The 12,981-nt window shown below is 38.0% G+C and overlaps 1 protein-coding gene across 1 annotated transcript in view; it reads left to right on the top strand.

The window, feature by feature from the left end:
- NALCN (sodium leak channel, non-selective) overlaps positions 1-12,981 on the top strand; it is a 558,956-nt gene that overhangs the window by 456,637 nt on the left and 89,338 nt on the right. The window contains exon 18 of the mRNA XM_069064204.1: positions 10,952-11,025. Coding sequence (XP_068920305.1) covers positions 10,952-11,025 — 74 coding nt within the window. The remainder of the gene's footprint in view (positions 1-10,951; positions 11,026-12,981) is intronic.

Raw genomic sequence — 12,981 nt, 5'->3', positions numbered from 1 at the left:
TAAGTTACAATTATCATTTTTTCATGTAGAAATGTAAATAGTTTAACTTTAATAAGTTCCTTATGATTTCTTTTTCCTGTTTACCTTCTCATGCTTCTCTTGCTTCTTGTATTTGAAAGTCAAATTTTCTGTTCAGCTCAGGTTTTTTCTTCAAGAATGCTTGAAAGTCCTCTATTTCATTGAATAATCATATTTTTCCCTGTAGGATCATACTCAGTTTTGCTGGGTAGGTGATTCTTCGCTTTAGTCCTAGCTCCTTTGACCTCCATAATATCATATTCCAAGCCTTTAGATCCCTTAATGTAGAAGCTGCTAGGTCTTGTCTTATCCTGATTGTGTTTCCACAATACTCAAATTGTTTCTTCCTGACTGCTTGCAGTATTTTTTCCTTGATCTGGGAACTCTGAAATTTGGCTATAATATTCCTAGGAGTTTTCTTTTGGGGATCTTTTTCAAGAGGTGATCAGTGAACTTTTCAATTCCTATTTTGCCCTCTGATTTTAGAATATCAGGGCAATTTTCCTTGAGAGATTCTTGAAGGATGATTTCTAGGTTCTTTTTTTGGTCATGGCTTTAAGGTAGACCAATAATTTTAAAATTATCTCTCCTGGCTCTACTTTCCAGGTCAGTTGTTTTTCCAATGAGATATTTCACATTGCCTTCTATTTCCTCATTTGTTTGGATCTGTTTCATAGTATCTTGATTTCTCATAAAGTCACTAGTTTCCATTTGCTCCAATTTAATTTTGAAGGAGTTATTCTCTTCATTGAGTTTTTGAAATTTCTTTTCCTTCTAGCAAATTTGGCTTTTTAAGGCATTCTTCTCCTCACTGGCTTTTTGGGCCTCTTTTGTCATTTGAGTTAGTCTATTTTTTAAGGTATTATTTTCTTCAGTGATTTTTGGGTCTCTTTTAGCAGGCTGTTGACTCCCTTTTCAAGATTTTCTTCTCATTTCTCTTCCCAATTTTTCCTCCACTTCTCTTAATTGATTTTCAAAATCCTTCTTGAACTCCTCCATGGCCTATAATCAGTTCACACTTTTCTTGAAGGCTTTTTTATGCAGGATGTCTGACTTTGCTGTCTTCCTCCCACTCCATGCCTTGACCTTTTTGTCCCCAAAAAAGAATTCTTTTGTCTGTTTGTACTTCCTTTGCTTGCTCATATTGGTAGCCAATTACTTGACTTTTGAGCTTTTTGCCATGGCAGAACTCTGCTTCCATAATGGAAAGAGCTGTGTCCCAAATTGCTAGGGTTTTTGCAGCTGCCAGAGCTATTAGATGGGTGCCCTCTCTACAGTACCCACTCACTCTGGCTTACTAGTTACACACGCTAGGACCACCACCCAAGACCACTATCTGGATCCAAGCAGGTCAAAGCAAGAACAATTACCCTCTGAATGGTCATTTGGTCCCCCTACAATCTGCAGTCCAGAAGCTCTGGAAGCAGCCACAGGGCAGTGGCTGCAGCCACTGAGCCTCCTCTGCCTCCTTCTCCAGGAGCAGCCACTGGACTGCACCGCCCTTGTTCCCAACAAAGTTCCACACTGACTTTTTACTTTGTCCTTGGTATTTGTGGATTGAGAAGTCTAGAAACCACTACAGCTGTTGGTCATTTACTCTCATGAAGTCTGCTCCAGGCCCACCCGTAGTAAGGGGTGCCCTGGGGCTAAAACCTTGCTCAGTTGGGACTGTGCTAAACTCCCAACCAGCTTCAATGGATCCTTTCTGCCAGCCTGCCAAGTTTCCTTCAGCAGGAGATCTGTTTCTCTCTGTCACTTTGTGGGTTCTGTAGTTCTAAAGTTTGTTTAGAGTCATTTTTTACATGTATTGGAGGAGGTAGAAGCTGTAGCCACATGAAGTCCTGTTTCTACCCTGCCATGTTGTCTCTGCCCCCTAGTTGTCAAAATCTTAAATAAGTACTTAACATATTCAGGTTTCAGTTCTTTTAAAATTACTAAAGTGAAGTAATAACCTCTACATCTACATTGATTACTACGTCCAATAGAATACAATTATATTTGTGCATCCTAAAACTATAACAATCTTTATCCACATATAAATCTATGACAATAATACATAATGCTGAGTTAAACTTCTGTTGTCATTATCATGATTTTAAAATACATATTTAAGAATGAAAATGTTGTATTCAAATGCACTTGGGTTGATCCTTTAAGGCCATCAGTTGGCCATTTAAGCAAGTTGTTCTCCATGCATTTAGTTTAAAATAATGAAGTCGGGGCAGGCAGGTAGCACAGTGAATAAAACACTGACCCTGGAGTCAGGAGGACCTGAGTTCAAATCTGGGCTCCGACACTTGACACATAACTAACTGTGTGACTTTGGACAAGTCACTTAACCCCTACTGCCTTGCCTTCCCTCATCCAAAAATGATAATAATAATAATAATGAATTGGACATGTGAAATCATTGAACAAAAAAAAGCTTTTATCTTGTTAATCTATAGCCTATCAATGTAAAATGCATTCCAACTTTCCATAAAAGTGCTCCTTTTGGGATGCTTTTATATCTTACATCCATTGGGTTCCATTATAGCTACCTCAGTAATCAGTCTCACAGTAATCAATGTTGTCATTCACACATGATTGTCAGTTTATTGTAAATTGTTTCTCTTGAATCAAGATTTGCATTTTTAAAAAATTATGTATCATTTCTCTAGCCTCTGCAGTGGCAGGTAGTATCATTCAGAAACAGAAGATGGCAGTGCAGAGTAGTTGGTCCAAGCCCATATTCTCCAGCAGTCTAGAGGACTCTGATGTGATTGTAGAATTTTCATTGCTAAATGACGACTATCAACTTTTCCCAAAGCGTTGTGAGAGGCTATAATAATAAATGAGGAAATCACTGTCATTTGTTCTTGCTGTTCTCTAGAAAAAGGCACTATCAGTAAAATTATAATATTTTACCTACCTATTTAAGCATTTGTAACTGCCATTTTCCCCTCTGTTCAAAAATTTCCCCAGTGTAATCTGTTTAAAGCCCAAGAACATGTATAACATGAGAAATCTTCTAATGAAAGATTCATTTTGCTGCTTCCTTGTCAATACCCAGTATTTGCACTTACTTGGTAAAATAATTAGCCATCAGGAAACTAATTCTAATGTTCTCACTAGTAACTCCTCTCCCCTCCCCTTTTTTAATCCTTTTAAACTAGGGGAAGGAAAAATAAACAGGTTTTTAGCATATGTGGCATACAAATAATGTGAGAAACAGTATAACTTATCTTCACTCTCTGAAAAAAAGGTTCCTTCTAACAGGAAGAAAATTGTTATAAGATTCAATAACTCAATCACTTCCAGTGGCTGTACTTGATTGAATTCAGACTGCCACCTTTCATTAAGGAAAAGGTGACTGAAACGTGTCATCGCCCTTTGAGGATGGTATTGTTTATTTCCCAAGTGTAACTGGAAAGACAAATGTGTGATTTGTACTCCCACTACCCGACCTGAAATGTTCTTGTAGTCTTCGCCTGGTTTATGAGTGTGTGTGTGTGTGTGTGTGTGTGTGTGTGTGTACACATACATGTGTATTTAATAATAGATGAACTAACTGCCTTGATGACTTTAATGACCGAATTCCATCCAGCTCAGTCATTCCATCATTGACAATGATTCCAATAATCTAGCAAGAGAGAGTGATTATTCTCCTTGATGTCAGGCCAGGGAGGTTAAGTCCCTGCTAAAGGTCACGCTTGTTTCCTGTCAATGAGCCAGTTCCTTCTCTGTGAGAAAACATTGTCCCTAATCCCATGGTAGTTCAATTTTTAAAACACCCTTTCTATGGAATCCTGGCAAAGGCTTTTGAAAGTCTAAATAAATTATGCTCTCTGATCCTCTCTTTTCCACAGACATTTGCCACAGTTCACTAGTGAGGCAATACAGTATAGAGGAAAGAATGGTGGACAGTGTGTGAGGAAGGCCTGCATCTGAATCCCACCTCAGACACTTATTACCTGTGTGATTGTGAACAAGTGACCTTAACCTGGCTCAGCCTTAGTTCCCTCATCTATAAAATGGGAGTAATAATAATTATAACACCTCTTTCACAAGGTAGCTCAGAGAATTAAATGAGATAATGTATTTAAGTGTTTGTAAACTTTAAAGGTCTACTTAAATGTCAGGTATTGCTTAATTAACAGAATTTTCCACTATTGAAACTATGTTACTATTATTATTCATTCATTCTAGTTGTGTCCGACTCTTTGCCCATTTGGGGTTTTCTTGGCAAAGATACTGGAGTGGTTTGCCATTTTCCCCCTCCAGCTCATTTTACGGGGGTCCCACAGCTAGTAAGTGACTAAAGCCGAATTTGGACTCAGGAAGTGGAGTCTTCCCATTTCTAAGCACATCTACCATGCCACCTGCCTGTCTGCTGCCATGTTTAATCATCTTTTATCCTAAACTTATCCTGGTGTCTATTTTCACAGGATCAGTGTTACAGACAGAGAACTGGAATGAACATTAAAAATAATCTAATCAGACAGATCATAGGATCATTATCTAAAGCTCTAAAGGACCTCAGTGGTTATCTGCTACAATCCTCATTTTGTAGATCAGAAAATGGAGGGCTAAAGATTGCCCCCAAGTCACCTGGGCAATAAGTGACAGAAGTAGGATTCGAGTTCAGGTCCTCTGATTCCAAACCTAGAATTGTTATACTTCACCATGATGGAAGATGGCACAATTTTATCTGCTTCCAGATGCAGCTGAAAAGACTGACCTGTTACTAGCAATCCCTTCCCAAGTCTACTAACATGGTACTGTAGCATTTAAAAAGTTTCATAATTTCTAGGTAATTCGATCATTTTAATAATAATGCCAGCATTTTAATAAAAGGCTGGTCATTTGACCATCTCTCTCTCAGGCCAAAGACCATCATAGTGGAGCTAAGGATTTATATGGCCTTTTGGAAGAGGCATGTTCCCCAGGGTAGAAATGAACTCTTATTGGTTAACAGTTAAAGAGAGAATGAATATCACAATGAGGGGCTGGACCTGAATTTTAATCACTTACTTCTTTTTTTTTTTTTTTTAAGCAATTGGGGTTAAGTAACTTGCTCAAGGTTACATGGCCAGGTGTTTCTGGGTGGGTGCTAAGTGTCTGAGCCCGGATTCAATCCCAGGTCATCCCAGGTCATCTGACTCTGGGACCAGTGCTCTTACTTGCTGTGCTACCTGGCCACACCTCATCACTTACTTGTAAGCCCCAGCCTGGGGGAACCTATTTGAAGAATTTATACCCATCCAAACCTGAGAACAATGGTTGACCCACCTGAGGGGGATCTGGATAGAGAAGGTTAGCTCAACCTTCAGAGACTGAGGTTTTAATGATAAAAGAAAAAGGGAGAAATCTGAATCTTCCCAAATCATTTTGGGTTTTGTTTGGGTTTGGTTTTAACTCAGAGTTAAGTGACTTACCCAGGGTCACAAAGCTAATAAGTGTTAATTATCTGAGGTTGGATTTGAACTCATGTGCCCCTGGCTTCATGGCCAGTGCCCTTCATTAGTTATTAATTATCATTTCTCTCAGTACCATTGATGTAATGAAGCCATCTCTCATAGAACTTGTTGCCATTTCTTGCCCGTTCACTTTGCTTTTAAATATTTTCAACATCTTTGCTTATAAGGAATATTTTTCAGTTTAATTTACAGAACAGTTCAGAACTTACTAATACAAGTCTGCATATTATAGGAAGCCTTTCCCAGTTCAACTTAATCTTCGTTCCTTCTCTGTTGGACTGTGTCCAATTTATCCTGTATAGTTGTTTGCATACTGTCTCATTACACTATGAGCTCCTTGAGATCTGGGACTTTGGTTTGGTTTGTTTTTTTGCATTTCATTGTATCCCCAGTGTTTAGCACTGTCCTAGCAAAAAATAAGCTTGTTAACTTACTGACTCTGTCTCTACATTCAAATTGTTTCATGTGTGCTAGCATTTAGTAAGGAGAAGGCATCTGTTGAGGTTTGGGATTTAGGGGTGTTCAAGATGCCAAAATACCAACACATCAGATCGAATGAATTAGATTGAAGCCTTCTCTCAGCCAAAGAAAAGTCAAGTTTATTAAAGATTCACTGTAACGGGTAGACTTCTTTTTTTTTTTTTTTTTGCTTTTTGCAGGGGGGGTTGGGGTTAAATGACTTACCCAAGGTCACACAGCTAGGAAGTGTTAAATGTCTGAGGCTAAATTTGAACTCAGGTCCTCCTGATTCCAGGGCCAGTGCTCTATTCACTATGCCACCTAGCTGCCACAATGAGTAGACTCTTCAGGAAACCTAAGTATTGATGATACTTGTATTGAAAGTGGGCCAGAGCACTCAGACACATAGAGTCTGCGCAAGATTGAATCTCAGTGCCTTCTTGGAGGCAAGATTGATTTTATACACAGAAAGACTGTGGGAGGTATTTAGGAGTGATCTAGAGGAGGAGTTTGGGGAAGGTCTTAAGGAAGAGTCTAAGGAGGATCTTAGGGTACTGAGGTCAGACTCCAGGAAAGGGATTAAGGGTGGGAAATAGCTGAAGGCTACCTGGAGATGACAGACAATGGAGGGCTAGGCTAGTTTAAGGGTAACTGAAATCAGTGTATAGATATTTTGATAGGATTAAGGGTGGGAAGTAGCTGGACAGTGGAAGGCTAGTCTAGGTTAAGAGTAATAGAGATTTGGGCCTAGAGATAATGAAAGGTTTATGACCTCAGGCAAATGCCTCATCAAGTGGGAAGATTCAAGGGTTTCCCAGAGCCTAAATCCCATCAAAGATACACATTAGCTATCAGGAAAGGTAGGATCAAATGAGAGGATTATTATGTTTTGTTTTATTTTGCAGGATGCAGGTGAACAGGAGAATGTTTGTAGGTAGCTTTAGATGAGGAGAGATTGAAGGTAAGAGGAAGAGTGAATAACAGCAGTTGGCTAGAGAAGCTGGTGGGGAATGAGGGCCAAAGGTGTCTTTATAGAGGGCAGTTTGGACTGGGAAAAGAACCAACTCTTCTTCTGAGACTTAAGTGAAGAAGAAGAAACATTCCTGTGTAGGAATTCCTTCCTGGCATTTCTTGTGAACTTTATGTTTTTCCAAATCATGAATCCTGAGAAAAGTCAGTCAAGAAATCAGGAAAAGAAATGATTATAATTCTCTTGAGAGCATTAAAGGTTAACAGTTAACATAGAGACATTACTGGTTCAAAGGAATCCACCAATGTCAAGTCAAAAGTAAGAGCAGGAAGTACATGGAGGTGAAAGTCAAGGTCATATTTTTAAGAATTGGGACAGAAGAAGAGAAAAGTGGTCACAACCTAACAGTCATTCTTGCCATTTATAAGTGTGTATTTGTGGCCTTGTCTGCTGCTCCCTATTTCCTCCCCTCTATGCTGCCTTTGGACTTCTCTGGAGCTCTCCATCTTCCTTCTCCGGGAAACTAGCCCTGAGGAAGTCTCAGTATGCTGCAAAATTGAATCTTCTGGTACTCCCATCTCTTCAGTACCCTCTGCCCTTTCTGATTGGACTATTTGATTGGGATTTTCTCCCCATTTCTCACCAGCTAAACTCCTTCCCCTCCCCCCACCATTTTAATTTTCTGAGTAATCTTCCTCATTAGATTATTAACTCCTTGAGGGCAAGAACTGTCTTTGTTTTTATTTTATTTGAGCTTAAAGTGCCTAGCACTTAGCAGATACTTAATAGATGTTTATTGACTGACTTGCTTAAAGTGAATCATTCTTGCAAATAAATACTAATATCTTTTTGTGCACAATACACTTTATACAAATCCTGTGAGTGTTGTTCCAAGAAATAGCAAATTTGGGAAGCAAAATAAATTCTTACATTGACTATTTCAGTATATGATTCTGTGTAGTGTTGTTAACCTTGCTATGAGATCTAAATGTTACATGTAAAAAATACTACTCAGTAATGTTCACTGACATTTTCCACTGCTTGAATATTTGCTATAGACTACAGTTCTTTATAAATACTACTAAATAATATTTTTCAAACATATTTTTATTTTATTTTTTAAACACATTTTTAGCTATCCAAAATAATGAGTAAAGAATATGAAAAATGTCGGAAATATTTTAACAAACATAAAGGATTTCAGTCATTGCCAGATATTTTAAATTATTGTCACAACATATAATGGTTCATAATAATTTCAGTTGTTCTCAGTAATGCCCTGCTCTTCATAATCACATTTGGAATTTCATTAGGCAAGACACTGGAGTGGTTTGCTATTTCCTTCTCCAGCTCATTTTACAGATGAGAAAATTGAAGCACACAGTGTTAAGTGACTTGCCCAGGGTTACACATCTAGTGTCTGAGGCCAGATTTGAACTCAGGAAGATGAGTCTTCCTGACTCCAGGCCCAGCAGTCTATCCATTATACCTAGCTGCCTCATAATAATAATAATAAACCATAAATTTATTATCATATCACTTTTAAAGAAAACCTCTAAAACTTTTATTAAAACCCCAATCACAGAAAAATTATTCATTGCTATTTTGGTCATTCATTATTCTTTTAAGATATGTAAATATAATATTATCAAAATACAGAATACGTTGTTATTTGGGGAATTCCTGAGAATTCTCAGGAATTTTGATTTTTTTTTTATTTCTGAATCCCAATGATTAATATCTGTAAGAATTTGGAAACATTGGTAGTAAAAGATGCCTAAATGATGTCAACAAGGAGATGAGGATAAGAGGGAACTCAGCAAATGGCCTCAATTTTTGGTGAAGTTTGAGACAAAATCTTTCAGTGAGAGTTGGGTCGGTGTGGTTATGTATGCCCATGGAAGGCTTGGAGAGAAACAAGAAAGACTGCAATAGCTATTGTAGAAGAATAGTAAATCAGTTAGGGAGGAATAGAATGTTTGCCTTCCTTCAGGAAGTTCCCAGTAGAGTATGTGTAATTTCTTGATTTTTCTCTATCTCCATTTAAGCAGATAGATATTTGGTCTGAGCAGTTTATTATTGGACAATGACGCCATGATCAGCAACTGGATCAGTTGTCAAGGGGTCAAGAATGAAAGAGAATGTGGAATTGAGTTTGTTTAGCAAAGGGTAATGATAGGGAAGGGAAGAGAATGTAACCAGCCAGAGCCTTGGGAAGAACTGAGGTGTGAAGAGAGTGGAGGTCATAGTGAGACTGAATAATAGGGTTAGAAATCAAAAGACATAGGGAAAGAATATAATGATAAAAGATTTTGTTGGTGATGGCAAGATCTAGGATGTGACCATCTTTGTGTGTAATCTAAGACAGAGCAGAGAAATAGGTTGTAAGAGCTAAATAGATTGAGGACTTGGGAAGTTAAAGAATTTGAGGAAGCATCTTTATGAATGTTGAAGTCCCTTAGTGTGAGAGTAGGATACAGGGAGGAGAAAAACACCTATGACTCAGGCACTGAACCCCTTGGGAAAGGAAGAAGCATATCCTTAGGGTTGTTGAAGAATAGTTTATAGATTGGACCACAATAGATCCTTGCCCAACCTCCACTTAATGGCTATATTTTGGGTCCTCCTGGCTTAAGAGTGAATATCAATGGTAACTGCTTCTCTTTGGAACAGCAACCCTGAGAGTCTTCCTCTCCCAGCTTGATTTTTTTCTTTTTTATTCTAATTGGAGAGGCTGTCCTTTGACTTACTTCTTAAAGAGGCCCATTCACTGAGTGGGCTTTACCTCACTCTAAGTGAGTATCTAAAAAGACCTTACCCTAAAAGGGCCAGAGTCTCCCATTGCATCCTGGGTCATCTCCAGTTGTCCTGATGAATATCTGGTCACTGGACCCAGATGACTCTGGAGGAGAAAGTGAGGCTGGTGACCTTGCACACACCCCCCTTACTCAAATCAGTATCTATTGCAAGTCATGTCATCACCTCCCTGATGTTGTCATCTTCAGAAGTGAAGGACAAACACAGTAGCCAGCAGGATCTTCGCTGGGTAATATATTTGGGTAGCGTGAATCTCAGGAGAGGTTGCTTCCTGAATGTGGTTGATGGAAAGTCTGAATGTATTCCATGTTTTCTAATAGGACTGAACAGAGTGCTGGATTTATTATCCATCATATGTGTCCAATCAATACCTGATAGGTTGGTGACCCAACAATAACAGAGTTGCTGGTTTCTCCCTTCTAACATATTCATTCCCGGCAGCTACTGTTCTCCTGCATTTGAGATGATGCCTTCCTGCTGGAACATATGCTCACTTTTTCCTCCCAGTACTCTTTGTGCCCACTCAGTGTTTAATCCCCACCCTGGGTTAATCATGCTCTGAGTACTTAGCCACCTTGCCACAAGCCATCTTCTTCAGATGACCCCCCAGCATAGAGCTGGGCTGTGAGGACTCGGATTTCAGGTGGCTCAGTAAATAGCTCTTCAGGGTTATTTTGTCAGTCTTCTCGGAATCAATCTTAGACTAACTGGTTCATAAGAGATTTTGGAAACTCATCTTCTCTTTTCACGAGGATTTAGACCTAGACAATTTATTCACATTAATGGTGATATACCAACCTAGGCTGTAAACCAAGGACAGGGAGACATTTTCCATTCTGCAGAAAGACTACAGCACTGAATTATGGTTCATATCGATACATCATCTGCATGCATTTATTTCATGGGTCACAAGACTAAATATTTTCCAAAACTATGGACTATTTTTCAGTGCTAAGACTCTCAGGCAGCCAGAAATTGCTCCTATGTATTTGAAAGATCTCAGGGGAAATTTTCTGCTGTCCCCTTCCTAGATGAATGAGAAAAAAACTGATACAGTTAAAAGGTACAGTCATTCAATATATGGTGCTACTAATACTGGTCTTAGATCTATTTTGAGATCCTTTCCTCAAAAGTAATCTTTGTACAAATCCTTAATAATGTTTCTTGTTACATTATCTGCCAATGTTTTATGCACAGGACCTAAAATCACCTTCTTTAAATTTTACAGCTTCGTAAGTCTGTTTTCAGCATCAGGGCAAGGAATCTTCTGGAAAAGGAGACAGCAGTCACAAAAATCCTCAGGTAACAATTAACTGTTGATTGCCACATCTTTCCTTTAAAAATGGATATATATCATATATACATATATTGATAAGAGAATATAGCAAGTATATATGTATATGTACATATATATCCTGTATACAAGTTAAAAACTCAACTTATTTCCTATGTATGTTAATGATCTATGAACATACTTATAATAGTTTCTGAAAAGAAAATATTTTCATTTTTTTACTTTTACTTATAAACAAAATATAAATAATACAATTGTGATCTTTCCTGAAATAATGTTATATAATGAGCTCAGTCAGTCAAAATTGAATAGTCCTCTTTTGTTTCGATGTCTTTAACCCTTATTTAAAGATTTCAAATACAGAGTAACCCTACAAAATGTTTACCATAAGAGTTAACTATCTTTACAATTTACCTGCCACTTATTTTGTGGGATCTATGTTATGACCAGGTATGTGGAAGCCATTTATTGATAGAAAAGGCAACAATGATTTTTATAGTAAAAATGTGATGCTATAAGAGTTCTTTAATATAACTGAGAAATTACATATCCTAGAATATTCTACTAAATGTTGCAATTTGGTTCCAGACTAAAAAGTTTTGAAATTTAGTATAGATAGAGGAAAATTAAAACAGCCATTTAATAGTATTATGTGAAATGTTACCTTCTAAAACATTGAAGAATAAACAATTTAGATACATGAACATTATGAAATAAAAAAATACTCAGCCCTAAATTATGTATTTAAAGCAAGCCCTAGATATTCTTTTCACTACTGCCTATATTACAGTAAGTGTATATAAATGTTAAAATTTTGGTAATGGTATAATGAAACCTGTTCTCCAAAACTGGAGATTACACATGGCATGTCTTTGGAGGTTACAAAATTAGGGAGATCTTATGGGCAGTGAGGGAAATTGGAGACTCCTTCTATCTTCGTCCCCATCCCCCCTCTACCCTATCTCTACCAAGAGTTACCACAGCAGAGCTTTCTCCTCCGTGTAGCTCTTTATTGTGGCCTAAAGACCGAAAATCAGCCTGACAGTGTGCGCTCTGCAGAGCTCTGTTCTTGCATTCACCTCAAAATTATAGCGTCTAGATATGCTAATCAATCAGACAATCTTCTACAAATTTGTTCCACATTCTGACCAAAGAAAGAGACACTTGCAGACAGCTAAGTGTTAGGTCTGAATAGCTTTTGTCAGGTAAAAGCAGGTGTTTGTGGTAATTAACAGCCACCACCAGCTACAAGAAGACAGGACGGTATCTCCTGCCTTTTACACTCTTTGAGTTCTTAGTACAGTTTTCTCCTGCATTGTTACCTACCCTAGGCTTTGTAGCAACACACCTATTGTAATCAAAAGCCCAGCTACTTGTCCCCTAAAGATAGAGAAGCACCTGTAACTCCAAATAGTTTCCAAACAGAAAAAAAGAAAAACACACTAATTCCATGTCAATCTCAGATTAAAAGGTTCCTTACCAAGTCAATGGACAATGTCCTTTTGGGCTTGATAGCTGGTGGTACATACATAAGCCTAAGCAGGTAATAGTCCCTGAGCAATATGGCACAACCAATATAAAAACGTGTATTGCTCAGGGGAACACTACAACTGAGGAAATTATTTATTTCTTTACAGGTTCAGACTAAGGTATAGTAGGGCCTTTCCAAAAAATGGACTTCCCATTTATATGTTCCACAGCATTTGCATGTTCATCCATTTGTGAATACAATCATCATATGCATTAACAAAAATCCATTTGCATGCATACAGTGAAAAAGATAATGAAGTATATCCCTTTCTAATTTTGCACGTGCATATAATTACCCTTTTCCAGCTTAACCATTAAAGGAACAAATTTGTTGTTCTATATTTGGAATAGCAGCAATGGGACAGTATCTGACAAATCATGTGTTGTACTGAAGAGGGGATTTCAAATATGGACTATCAGTGTCCTTCGTTTGC

Source organism: Petaurus breviceps, unplaced genomic scaffold (genome assembly GCF_028583685.1).
Source record: "Petaurus breviceps papuanus isolate PSGF00001 unplaced genomic scaffold, PetGlider_PUasm1.0 90625, whole genome shotgun sequence".
NCBI lineage: Eukaryota > Metazoa > Chordata > Mammalia > Diprotodontia > Petauridae > Petaurus > Petaurus breviceps.
Note: the sequence above shows the minus strand (reverse complement) of the source record. Positions and strands in the feature narration are given on the sequence as shown.